We start from the raw sequence: 13822 nt of genomic DNA on the forward strand, positions 1-13822 counted from the left end.
AATATTTTGATGGTAAAATAGTCCAGGATTGCACCACAGGCAGTATGCTTGGGACAGCCCAAGGCCTTGCTTTTTTCACTTGACCCAGTCTGATAGCACTGTCCTAGAAGACTTTGCCATTTCATATACCCATATCCCAGACACTCAACCTACAGCACTAACCCATATTTTGCCATGCAACACAAGCAGGAATATGGCAGCCAGAAAGTTTGTTCCCAGATCTTGGGCACATTATCGATGCATAGCAATTATTAAAAGGACCTGAAAAAAAAAAATCCCATATGTTAAAAACACTATGGGTCTGAAAAATATCCCACAGGGTATGGGACAGGGTACCGTGGCTTCACATGGAAGAGAACAGCTTAGCTAGGAGGAGTGTCGACTGGTCGAGGGATCAGCAACTACTTGAGGACAGCACAGATATAACCAGTATTGCTACAGCTGGAAGTTAAACTACTAAAGGTTCCATAAACGTATACAGTAAAAGCAGAAAATGAAGGTTTCTTTGCTAAAGAACTAATATAGTATAAAGGTGAAAAAGCTCTCCAATACAATATTTTGATCTAGTGCATCCACATTCAGGAAGAAAAATTGTCATTCTCCATGATGATTTAATTCTCTACTTCTAAAGGTTAAAACTTCCTTCCTTGCTTGCTGCTTTCTTCTTTATAAGTGTGTGTCAAAAACTGAAGACACAACAATCACTGGAAAACTAATTAGTCTGGTTGAAATTGACAGCAGTGAAATCTTCCAAGGCTTCCCATCTGATCTTCAGCTCTTTCATGACAGGGCAATAGCATTTGCGTTGTTCGAATGGGTGGAAATCACGAACAAGGGATCTAGCTACAATCAAAGTATTTACACAGGAAAACTGCAAACATACAAATGCTGCCCTAATGCAAGAGAGTAATTGTAAGTCCTTGACATTTAATTTCTCATTAGTGAGGAGTTACTACATTCTTTAATTGAACAGCTGTTCACTTATAATATTGTACCTTCTCTGGATTTCCAATTCTTCTTGTGATGGACCATTTTGTACTTGAGAGGGAAGCTGTGAATTCTGTCGAGGCAATGTAGGACCTAAAAGTGAAGACAGACCATAAATTAATGATTTGAACTTTTACTTTGCAAAAAAGAACAAAATCAAGGAAAAAGGCCAGCCATCACATGACATTATAGGAACTGTTTACTTCTGCTTTTTAAGCCAAACAAGCTCCACAACATAATACAGCAAATAAAAACTGCAAAAAATGTTACCTTACATATTGGCAGAATGGAATTATTTCACATGGATGAAAAGAGTTCACAGAAATGCAAAATAAATTTTATATATAATGGGACTTAGCAAAAGCTTTGAAAAGCACTCCAAGTCTGAGATTTTCTTAAAACAATGAACAAGTACTTTTGCAGAAACAGAAAAGGCTCAAAAAATTAAAACACTCACCTAAATAGAACACTGGAAAAGAAAAAAAAAAAGAAAAAAAAGAACAGGAGAAAAAAAAACCATCAGAACCTTATCACCATATCAGGAGAAGGAAGATAAAGTATGTTGCTACAGGTGACACCAAAATTTACTCAGATTTTAGCTCATCGACTTGGATCAAAGACCATCCTTCGTGGACAGGCAAGCGTTGTGTCCAAAGGAACAGAGGCATACAGTGAATGTACAAACTGTGCATTCTGCTAAGCACAAGAAATGCAAAAGGACGTGCAAATTCATCTTTGACTTTTACTGATGGGCAATTCTGAATCATACATCTTTCAAATAATTGTATATGCTAGATCTGTCTTCTAAAAACAAAAAGGCTTTTCCACTTTCCTCATGAATAAATTTACAGCACAAAATTATTAAAAAATAATTAACAGAAGGGAAGAATGAAGAAGTGTGGAATAGAATACAGTAGATCATGAATGCACTGTTTCTGTAAAAATGAGCAGTAAACTGTGAAATTATTTAGACCATAGCTACACTTGAAATTATGGAATTTATAAGCAAGTACAACTAAAAACAACGTAACCAGTTCTGAAAAGGTCCCAAAGCAAAACAGTAATTTCTTGCTGATATTCCACCAAAGTAGTTAGAGTGATGGAGTTGTAATGAGATCTCCCCCATCTCAAATATCAAAATGTAAAAGTTGTTTGCCATCTGAACTTGTGAAAGTCATCCAAAAACATGAAGAGACCATGTGTGATATATTGAGACATCAAGGACAGGCGATCCGCCTCAGACTCAGCAAGCGAGTGCCCCGTTTAAAGGCTACACACAAAGGCTCATTTACTCAAAACAGCACAGTGGTCATGCTGTGATCATAAAGACAGCAAATTCTGAGAATTATAGAAGTGTATACTAGCTGCTGTACCCTACAGTTAAAAAGTAATGTAATAACTAACTTCTAGAAGATAAAAGCAGGAATTGTACTGCAGAGGTTGTGTCTTCCTTATTTATTCTTTTCAACAAGCGTTAGTTCCTCATACCTAAGTACAGGATGTTGCCCTGGATGTACTATTTTTGCTTGGAGTATCTCCAAGACATACCCACAGATACAAATTTATATCATTTTTAATGCAAAAGATTTAACTGCAATGATAATTAATAATTATCAGTAAGTAGAAACATCTGTCATATTGCTCATCTGGAAAACTTTTCTGCTTTAAAACTTCCAAAGTCACACGTCCTCCTTTGTCATCTCCCCTGCGTGACAGGTGGTAGGTAGGCTTTTATGCCTGTTACGCCATGACTGCAGCTCCCCAGCAGCTGGGCTGTTTGCTGTCTGCACCATGCTGCAACCTTTCATGGACTTTTAGAAGTAGACACAATCCAGCAGCAGCTGTGTTGCTGCTTAAAGGTGCTATACACCATTACTGCTTGCCATATCTCATATACTCCCTTCCCTCAGATCTGCTATTTCTCAGTATGAAAAACATTGACCTAAAAATTAATAACAGAGAACAAAACCAAAAAGAAATGGTCATACTGTGGCCATTTACCAACTGGAACTATATTGTACTGAAAATATAGTAGAAACAAAAACTTCAAACTTCCACCCATTTAATCTTTAAGCACATTTAACAGTCTTTTTGAACAAGGTATTATCACGCTGTACTTGAGTTTGGACTGCCACTCTATAACCCTTCTGCCAGTGTCCCCCCAACTCTTTTCTTTTGCTAGCACCACTGGAAACCAACCATCTAGCTTCACTCGCACTGGCTATTCAAACCAGCCCAGCTATCAGAAAAAAAAAAATCACGTTGTCTGTAAATTCTGCAGAACACAACCATCAGCAAGCCAAGCTAGCATAAACTGGCCAACCTACTCCAGTAAGTTATGTGCTTCTTTTGTAGCTGTACGTGCAAGAGAGCCGAACACAATCCCCTGATAACAATTAATATGGTTCTAGTATTTCTTATATTTTTTTGCCATTAGGAAATGCAACCTGAGTATACCAGAAGCTTTCAAGTAAAGTTCAGCTACCGAGTCATTTGGCCTGTTCGCTGACAAATCCCTCTCTGCAAGCACAGACTCTTAATAACCACACTGGCAAGTTAGAGGTACATACCAGGTGGAAAAGTATGTTTTATCCTATAAAATAAAGTTATTACAGCAAGCTAAGACCACCACTTCATTGTTAAAATATAACTGTCTGGATAGTGGGGCTGATGGTATAATAAATAAATAAGCAGGAGGTAGCTAATAAAGAGCTCTCTCAGAGGCTTTTGAACACTTCAAGATACTTCAGAAACATCAAGCCCCAAGAGAAAAATTCACAGACACTGCCCGGAAAAAAGGTATGATCCTACAGGATCACTTTATCTTCAGAGACCGGTACAAGCCAAGTAAGAGACAAGGCTGAATGGTCTATTCATTCTGAGTTTTAAGGAAAGCCTAGCATCCTTCTTTTTCTAAAGAAAGCACAGATGGTGCACTCTGTGGCGCACTCTGACAGACAGAGGATATTATTTCATACTAATTTGTTCAGCAGCCATTCCAGTTTAAATGCTTTCTGTTTTTCAGCTTATTCTCACCTTTGCATCACCCTTCCTCTATGACAGTTCAGGCAACTGTGTAGTGAGAGATGGACTGGAAATCCAATGCCTTAAAAATCCCAGGGGAAAAAGCCCTACAAGAAGATCAGGACCAGTTCTGGTTCTTCATGCAGTCCCACAGACCACTATGCTGGCATAGCTCAGAGAATGACATCAGACTGCTGGGGTCTGCTTGAGCCAAATTAAGCACCCCCAACATCACCTTTTTAAACCACAACCAGAGTTGTAAGTTTATCAAACTCCTTAACTCCATTTTCACCTCTAATTGACTTCTTACCTCCCTGTCTCCATTCAAGAGCTGAATTAATTCCAGCTGCACAGCCCTATGAAAGTATAATTAGCAAGCTGGAGATGGAAACACATGGCTTCTCCTCCCTCAATGTTATTTGGTTCATCAGTTCCTTCAATCTTTGCAATTACATTGTCTGCTTTGGAGTTTCACACCAAACTCTCTGCTCCATTCCTTTTAATGTCACCTGCTTTACGCTAGCAGTGATAACATAGCACCTGGCTGACACCGAAGACATCACATTCTTATGAGGTAATAGCCCTAAAAAATCCTTATAATCTACTGTTCAAGATGGAAACAATACACATACTATAGGTTATATGATGAGCCACAATGTGTATGTTCATTTAGCCAGACAGGCTTGTTCGGGAGCTGGTAATGTAAGGATTTATAAAGTGCTTTTTGGGGGGGACTGCTGGCAGTCAGTTCGTGTGAAGTCTGCCTCAGAACCCCACATGCCCTAGGGTTCAAGAAAGCCCAAAACACACACAAAACCCACTCCTGCAATTACTGTACTGTTCAGAGTACAGCATTAAAAGACAAAATCTAATTTTTAAAAAATCTAGTACTTTTAGAAAAAGTTGGTCAATTATCACACATAAGAATTTTAGTTTGAGGTGAAAATCTCAATTTTTCCCCCAAGAAACAGTTTATATAAACAAGTCAGTAATTAAGAATGCCCACTCTTTCATATCTCAGTATATTACTTCCAGAACTAAGTAACATTCCAATTATACCATCTGACAGTCAAATCAAAGTATGACTGACTTTTCAAAGGAAGAATGGATTGAAAGCAGACAGCAAGTTAATTTATATAAGCATATGCTATAAAGATAAGTGTACTAACTAACTATAATCTTTAGAAAAGATTCTCATTAAGGACAGCTTGAGTATACCTAGTAAGCAAAGAACACACCCAGGTACGAGTTTAAAACCACAGTAAAAAGATGTATTTCTGTTATAGAATATAAGAACTTAAAAAGAGTGGTTTACCAAATGCACGGAAAGCAGGCTTTTTCAGAGATCTATGCTAGAAAGTAATAAGAAAAATGATTATGGTGAAGTAACCTCTTCCACTTACCGCTAGCTCCTTCTCCTCCCATTCAGAGCCTGTCCCGCTCTACAACATTTCAGAACACAGTCTGGGGAGACTTGCTAATACCAGCCTTCAGCAGAAGCAAAATGGCACCACTCCTCTAAGACCTGGACTTGTATTATGGATTTATAAGCAGGACTACAATGGTCAAAAATTAGGGCATTAACAAGTGACAAAACTATTCTCTAATACTTCTATTCAGGTGAATCATCTTCCAGCTAAACCTTCTCTTTCCTTCAAATACCTACTTCCTCATACACAGCTACCATTTTTTAAGTACCTTCAGCTGAGTTAGTTTACTCATCACTCTCATTTATTTTAGCAGAGTGGTAACTATGCTGCATTTTCTATACTAAAAGTAAACACTTTCCATTTCCGTTCACAAGCACTTTTACCTGATCAAGGTAATAAAAGGGAACAAAGAATAACAAAAATATTCATTAAAATGCATTTGAATTTGAGATAAGCCTCCTATCAATGCCAGCAGAGACTCCTATCAGTGCCAGCAGAGCCTTGGAAAGTGGGTGCTGATAACCTGGGTGCTAGGCTCAGCTCAGCACTAGCTTGCTGGGTGACCTCGAGCAGGCTTGTGGTTTCCCTCTCTGACGTCCTTTTATGCAGGGGGAGACACAGACAAAGCTTCAACAGTGGATTACTACAGTTGCTTAACGAAACTAGAATATCACAATCTTAAAAAGGCAAGTATTGGAAGTTAAATATATCAATATCATCTACTGCAGGTTATTTATTTTTTCCAGGTCCGTAAAAATTTGTTTAAATAGCAATGTTATAGATGATGACTGTCACTTTTTGCACACAACACTGAAGAAATGAGCCTAACAAAGCTGTATTTCCAAAATTATGCTCATGATTCTATGACAACACCCTGTTTTTTAAAGGCAGCAGATTTAATATAGCTACAACTTCTGCTGGTAATATTTTTAAGACAACAATATGAACTCTCAAGAAAAAAATAAATTAGCATTCCCCAATGTTTCTTAAACAAAACTTTATCCACAAAATCAATATACTTCTCCGTATGTTTCCCATGCAGTTAAGACCAACTACCAAATTTTAATGACATTCTTTGTGTTGCCCACCCAAACTTTAATGCTTTCACCTGATACAACACTAATCCTGAAGAACCACACAAAGCAGAAACACCGCACAGGCAACACTTAAAAGTGAGTATAACTGAAAACTTAGCAACTCTCCCTTCACCTCCAAATACCACAACTAAAACTAATGATGCTTTCAATACTCTTATGCGCAATTAAAACAGAACAAAAGTATTTTGTCCAATAAACAGTTAAAACTTCCTTTAGGTTAATATTTTGGCATGTAAATCAAGATTAGTTAATGAGGATTAGCCATTATAGAATCTAGTAATTACAAAAAAAAAATTTCTTTAATCAATCCTACATTTAAAAGGAAAAGAAAAAAGCTTACTAGCAAAAATAGAGATATTATCCGACTTCTGACAACAGAGGTAATACCCCATCATGTTACTCCCATTCTGACAGGGAGTGCTGACAGCCTGCTCCAGAGGCTTGCCAGGAGTACAGGTATAGCATAATTACGTCATTGCAGTAGAATCTTTTTTTTTTCCCCCCTCAAAACAAGTTTTAGCATGATATGAAGCACAACAGTACAAGGAGAAGCATTTGAATCTCTTCCTGCCCTGTATATAAATTTCTCATTTCAGTCTCCTATAGCCTCTACACATATTCCAATTAGTTAACCCCAGGTTTTGTTTCAGTTTGCATTTCCCAGAGATACTGAATTATTCAATCTATTATATGAGTAAGTACATTCCCCTCTCAGCAAGGATTTAATGAACTATCTTCACTGTAAGATAAAGGACTGCACATCAGTATACAGCTGTGGAAAAAGCATGCATCTTTTCCCCATAAATGTTTGATTATTTAATAACTGGACAACCTCACTTCTAAGATTACTAATAATTTCAAAGAAATTTAACCTCAAGGTTTCTTTTCCCAAGATTAGACTAACAAAATAAAGAGATCCTTCCTCCTCTTCCACGTTTTCCTATGAATTAAAGTGTTATCTGAGGCACTATTAGAAGAGCTTCACTGAAGCCATTCCTATCCTTGCCTTTAGATCCAGAGTATTCAAAAATCTTTTCACAAAGCAATATATAACTGTTAAAGATTAGTACAAAAAACATCATTAATCTTACACATATATAATTTTATTAGAATCAGAATACAGTTATTTATGGTTGTATGACATCCTTCAGTTTGTCTTTTGTTGCTGTCATCCTCTGCAATGAACAACTCAAAATACCTCCTCAAATGCAAATTACACATATATAAACCTCATACTTAGTTTCTTATTCTCTTAGTGAGGCTTTGCTGGGATTGAAGACAGATGCCACACAAAACAGTGCCAATTCCAGCTGAACTGGAAGGTACTTTTTGCAGCAAAACTGAGTGTGATACCCCTTTATTCCTCCCATCTCCCATTGCACAATTCCCTTACTTGCCCGTATTCCTTTCAAAGGAATAATCCGTTTTCCCACGCATCAGAGAATTTTCTCAGCCATATAATTTCCCTTCGTTGAGGCCTTTCTCTCATTCCAGAGTCACTTTGATTGCAAGACTGAGCTCTACTTAATGTGGATATGAAAATTTTCTTTGTAATGCAATGCAAAACCTTCACAGAAAGCAGTCATCTTCCACTCTAGACAATTAAGACCAATTACTGAATATCTGAACACACTGCGCACAGCCTTAAGCCAGAAATCCTCTTCAAATGACCTCAAACTGATGATATATACTTGTCATTTAATTAAGGTGTAACTTTTGACCACCTCAGACAATTAATGAAATTATTAAGTCTTTCAACATTTTCCCAAATGAGTGCCAGAAACAAATCCTGGTTCATTTTTAATACATCTTCTAAACAGTATGGGGCAGGAACTTGTAGCGTTAGTAGTCTAACTTAAAAATTCAGGAGAAAGCGCAGTCCTGCGTTGTTGTCTTTCCCTTTAGATTTGCAGGTGGCCTACAATCTGCTCAACTAGCCAGCAGGAAAATAGGGTCTGGCTGAATAGCTACTAGCTAATACAATCATTCAAACCAGAACAGACTGAAAACACTTTGACTTTTACATTGATTTAAATAAACAGAGTTCCAGCATAAGAGAAATTAGGATGATCGCATGATTGGCACTGCAAATCAGGGAGAGAACAAAAAAAAAAAAAAGGCCAGAGACAACATATTTCAGACAATTTCACCAACAAGTCAAGCCATCAGTTCAGAGCCCTTTGAGACAAACCTGAACCATTTTTCAGAAGAAAATTGCCAGTTGCGGTAAAGCCTTTACGCTATTCCAACTTCAGACACTTTCAGTGGTACAGGCACCCGGTGTCTTCGCCTCTACTTCTGTAGATCCACTAGAGGGAGATCCTAAATTAAACAACCCCAACTTATGCCAGCAATACAACAGGTGGAGATGCCAACTGCAAGCAAGATCAATAACATTTTTCAAATATATGCAAGAGAAGGAGACTATAGGATTTTTTTCTTTATAAAGAGTGAGAAAGAGCCGTAACAGCTGACTTGCAAACCAAAAGGACGTCCACAAAGTAATCTCTAATATTCCTCAGAAGTCATTCGGATTGCTGTGAACCCCTGCATAAAGTTTAAAATTCATCTACAGCTTTATGAATTTCTGAACAGTAGGCTCAGCTAGCAGTAAAACTGCCTTCCTTTTATGAATAAAATACAACTTAAATAACCAAGCTAATAAAAGAAATTGCCGAAATGAGAAAACACAGCAGAAAATAAGGCTACTGCAAAAATCAAACTTCAATTGTAAGCAATTCTGGAGTAAAAGGGAAGTTATCTATACAGGATTTCTTTATTTACTTGAGATGGAGACTTTATATGCTGGTTTAGATATACCAAGAAACAGCAATTTACATAGATTAGAGACAACTTGTCCTCTTTAGGTAGAGATTTTTGAAGCAATATTGTCAGAATACCAACTAGCACTGCATGTATTAAAAATTTCTAAAAGTCTAGCAGATAAGTGAGAAGAAACAGAATGATCAATATGTAATGTATCAATCTTTAATGTATTAGCACAAGTTCCTATTGTAACTTATATCCCCTGAGGACTTTTAACAGACCTTTTCAAAAAAAGGCTAATTTGTATAATAAGAAGGAGGGGCAGTTGCAAACCCTTTCTTAAAATGAAGAACTAACATTAGAGCCTCAGAGCCAGTGACCCATCTAAGTAAATGTTCGCCTATGTCAGAGATGCTAAAAAAACCCCCACCAACCTAAACACATTTAACACCAAGGATTCATTCTAGCTGCACTTTTAGTAAATTATACCAACCACAGAGATAAGAAATGCATTAACTGTAAGCAAGGAGTCCAATTAGTTTGTTTCTAAACTGCAAGCTACTTAGTATCCTATTGCCATTACTGAAATAGGCATGTTCAGAAAAATACTTGATATTTTTTACTTCTTACACTGATACAGGTCAGAAAAAATTAAGTAATAAGTAGATCACACACTGACAAACCTCCCAGTTGATAAAACTTACGAACACTTGTTGACAGTATTCTAACACAGACATATTATGAACATTTCCCTTTAAACATTGTCTAGAAATGGTAACAGGCTTCTAAAGTGATTCTGCATGCGTAATTATGAATTTTTTTCACAAGCAGCAGTGCAAAACAACTCATCTTCAGACATCTGCTGAAGCGATGCTGCTAACATTAAGCTTTGGTTTTATTTCATCTCGATGGGAGCTAGAGCACCTCTATGTCTGTGAAATAGGTGACAGCTAATCTAAACAGCCACAGTATTTCTTGGCTAACAGAAGTTATAGAAGACCGGTTATCTCCTCCTGTGCCAAAGGTGTCCACCATTAGCTTGTGATGCAGCTAATGCATTTTGACTCGTACCTGCTACTACTACCAAGTCAAATCACAGGATAGAGAAACAAAGCGACAGTCTTACAATTCAGGAAACTTACAAGGTTACAACCAGTTGCTATCAAACATAATTACACAACTTAATTCATGTTCTTGTCAGATCTATTTCTCAAAGTCATGAAGAGCAAACTAGGTAGACTATAGCACCACAGCCAGCAACCGGGATATGATATTACATGATATTACAGTCATACTCAACTCATTTCATGAGCCACACAAAAATCCACCTAAAACCAAAACAAACCTCCAATCATCATGGATTGACTGGTATTAAATTGAATGAAGCAGACAAACTGAAGGGCCACTTGAGAGATCAATGAAGAGACTACTGGTAGAAAGATTTGGAAGAATTCACGATTTGGGATGAGCAGGGGACTGAATTCTAAGCACTGTGGCTTTTAGACTCATTGCAAAGCTCATTTCCCCTCCTCTTCCCCCCATCATTTAAGAAATTACTGAAGTTACACAACAGAAAGAAGAGTGAGTTTCATTGAATTGTTTGCTCCTGTGGAATTACATTGATTCTAAGCTATTGCTTAAATCACATTTTGTATTATTAAAGTCACATTCAAGGAACTGTCTAAAAACAATTTTAGTTTTGTTCAAGTCTAAACAATCTGTCTTTATGAACTGAAATGGCATCTTAGTTCAATAAAATTTCTACTACTGAAGACTATAATAGTTGTTAGCCCACATATACTTTGCATAAAGCAGCAAGAGAACTAGTCGTTAGATGAATCACAATGATCTGTGAAATGAAAAATCAGACACGCCGACCAATTAAAACATGAGCACTGTCATGCCTGCCCATCATTTCAGCCTCTCCAGTAGCTCAGTTTTAGCATCAGGAGGAGGAGTTAAATTAAATGATAAAAAAATATATATGCATATAAACACACACACACACTTGTTTGAAACATGTTGTACCAAATTCTTCAAGTACAGGTAACAGGAAACAACATAAACCCTTCAAATTGCGGTGACTACCATAAATCAGGCCTTTTCAGACTTTACATCAAATGAGTAGAAACCAACTTGTGTTCCCAAATGTTGTTTGGCGAGATGATAAACAGTCAGAGCACATGAAAGGCATGCATACATACAATCAAGTAACTTTTAGGAAAAGGAGAACTGAGGGATTTAGAGGAGAAAACATCTACCTGAGAGGCAGGAGAACAGGATACACAACTAGATTATTTTAGCTTGCAAGAAGACACCTTATACCTCTAGCTACCCTTTATATTTTGGCCTCGTATGCTGCAGAACAGCATAAGCACTGCAGAATGTATCATCCTTCTTGGTCTAGATGGATTAGTTTCAAAAGTTAAGTCTGGAAACAGCTATCAGAATGAAAAGCAGCTGGATAAAGTCACCCTTTTTTGCTGTAGCTGACAGCCCTAGTAAGGTTATCTACAGCCTTTCTCTCTACAAGAGAAAGAAAACTGGCACAAAAGTACTATCTCTTGTTACATGGGCAATCTTTAAAGTTTAATGAGGACAAAAGAACTCTATTTGGTTATAAGAACACAAAAGTCTCTTGAAGTCTTTTAAAATAAAAACTCCCTCTGTGTGTGTCCCAGTGTTATACTGGTCAATTTGCTGTAGAGCCTATCTAGAATATATTACAGATACCAGCTGAAGACTGAAAGCCCCTATGTTTTCCACCAATATTTTACACCCTCTATGTCATCCTATTCTCCAAACAAATTGATAGATCTGTTGTCTAAATTATATGTGTTCATTTGAATGTTACTCCTGGATTCAAGGTCTCCAAGGTAGAAAACTCTGTATGGTAAGAACTGCCAAAGACAACCTGAATTCCAAAGTTCAGAGGAAAAAAAAAAATTACGTTTCCACAATAAACCAGTATTCAATGAAAAGGAACAATACCAATACACATTAAGAACACTGGATATCTCTAGAAAACCTGAAAAGTACCCTGATTATGAGCTACACATTTGTTGGTCAGGTGTTTTGGTTTTCTTTCCTTAAAAAAAAAAAAAGCAAAGTCAGCAAGTTTCTACATGTAATAGATAACATGAAAACAGGTTTACTTGTTAGGAATTGCATTTACACAGATGGAAGTTGAGAATCACTATTAAGCAGCAGCAATTAGGCAGACAAAACACTTGGATAATTAAAATGGCTAGAGGCTGAATCATGATTAGAAGCAAGACTTATTGACTTTTATGCATAAACATTTGAATTTTTTCCATCTCTGTATTTGAACAATCTTCAAAAAAAAGTTAAGAGACTCTTACCAGCTTCCTGTGAATTTAATACTTCTAAGGCATGCATCATGGCACTTGCGAAGACATTGGCATCTTCTTTGCTGCCAAAATTCAGACCATACACCTGCCTAGCATCACGCCACTGGTGGAAGGTCTGCGTAGCCTGATTGTACTTCAGCCCTTTTGGAATGGCACAATTTATTACCACCTATAATCATTAAAAAAAAAAATACTGATGTTTAAAATAAAATTGCTGTTTCATCACAAGTTTTAGCTTCATGTAGATTTTATTCCTTAACCATGTGGGTTAATTCCATCCCCATAATCCACAAGATCAATGTTGAAGCACATAGCCATTTCAATTTTAATTCCAATGCCACATGAAATCAGTGATGAGAATACACAGGGGGACTACTGAGCTATTTTGTATTAACTTTCGTAGCTCAAGCATTCTCATTTCAAATGATGCAGTGATGCTTCAGAACATCAATGTAGTAATATCAACAGTTCTGACTTTCAGTAGCAGAATACTTGATGCAAATATGCATTTGGATTTCAGAAACTCAGTTTTCCATTAACTTCACAGAGTACTTGTTAGAATTATGTTTTTTAACCAAGTTATCACCTTCTCACTGTGGCTGCTGCACCCCTTGGTTTGCCATGCTTTCAGTAGCAGTTTACATGGACTTCTACTATGCATCTTAAGGTAGCATTTTGCAAGATCCCTATGGCTCACACAAAAGGTGATAAATTCTAGCTAGTAGAACAACCATTTATTACAAGCCAGCCACTAAGAGGATCTCATTGCACTTGGATAACTATATCCTCTCACCTTTTTTCACTGAATAATGGGAGAAAAACAACACTGGTTTGTTCTCAGATGAATGCAGAGATCATTTATTCGTGGAGTAAGTGCTTAATGACAAATCACACAAGAGATTATCAGTCTATGCTTCAGTTGTGTGGTAAATGATCAAGAACAGACCAAAAGAATTTTATGAAATGCTGGGAGAGAATGAAGCGGATGTAGAAGCTTTCCTCAAACAAAAAGATTAGATCTTTAACTCCACCCCAAGTATCACAAGGCAGAGCATATCTCAAGACAGAGTGCTAAGTTTGCCATTTAATCAAGATCTAATAAATTCTTCATCAATGAAATTAAGATGTAATCCTTGTTGCTCCCTTT

The 13822-nt window shown here is 37.0% G+C and overlaps 1 protein-coding gene across 6 annotated transcripts in view; it reads right to left on the reverse strand.

Annotated features, from left to right (window-relative positions):
* The window catches only part of ENAH (ENAH actin regulator), a 101496-nt gene that overhangs the window by 37659 nt on the left and 50015 nt on the right, over nucleotides 1–13822 (reverse strand). For all 6 annotated transcript variants that reach the window (XM_054820097.1, XM_054820098.1, XM_054820101.1 and 3 more), the window contains exons 3-4: nucleotides 12667–12844; nucleotides 996–1080 (exon numbers count right to left, since the gene is read on the reverse strand). In XM_054820097.1, the coding sequence (XP_054676072.1) occupies nucleotides 996–1080; nucleotides 12667–12844 (263 nt within the window). The remainder of the gene's footprint in view (nucleotides 1–995; nucleotides 1081–12666; nucleotides 12845–13822) is intronic.

This window comes from Grus americana, chromosome 3 (genome assembly GCF_028858705.1).
Source record: "Grus americana isolate bGruAme1 chromosome 3, bGruAme1.mat, whole genome shotgun sequence".
NCBI lineage: Eukaryota > Metazoa > Chordata > Aves > Gruiformes > Gruidae > Grus > Grus americana.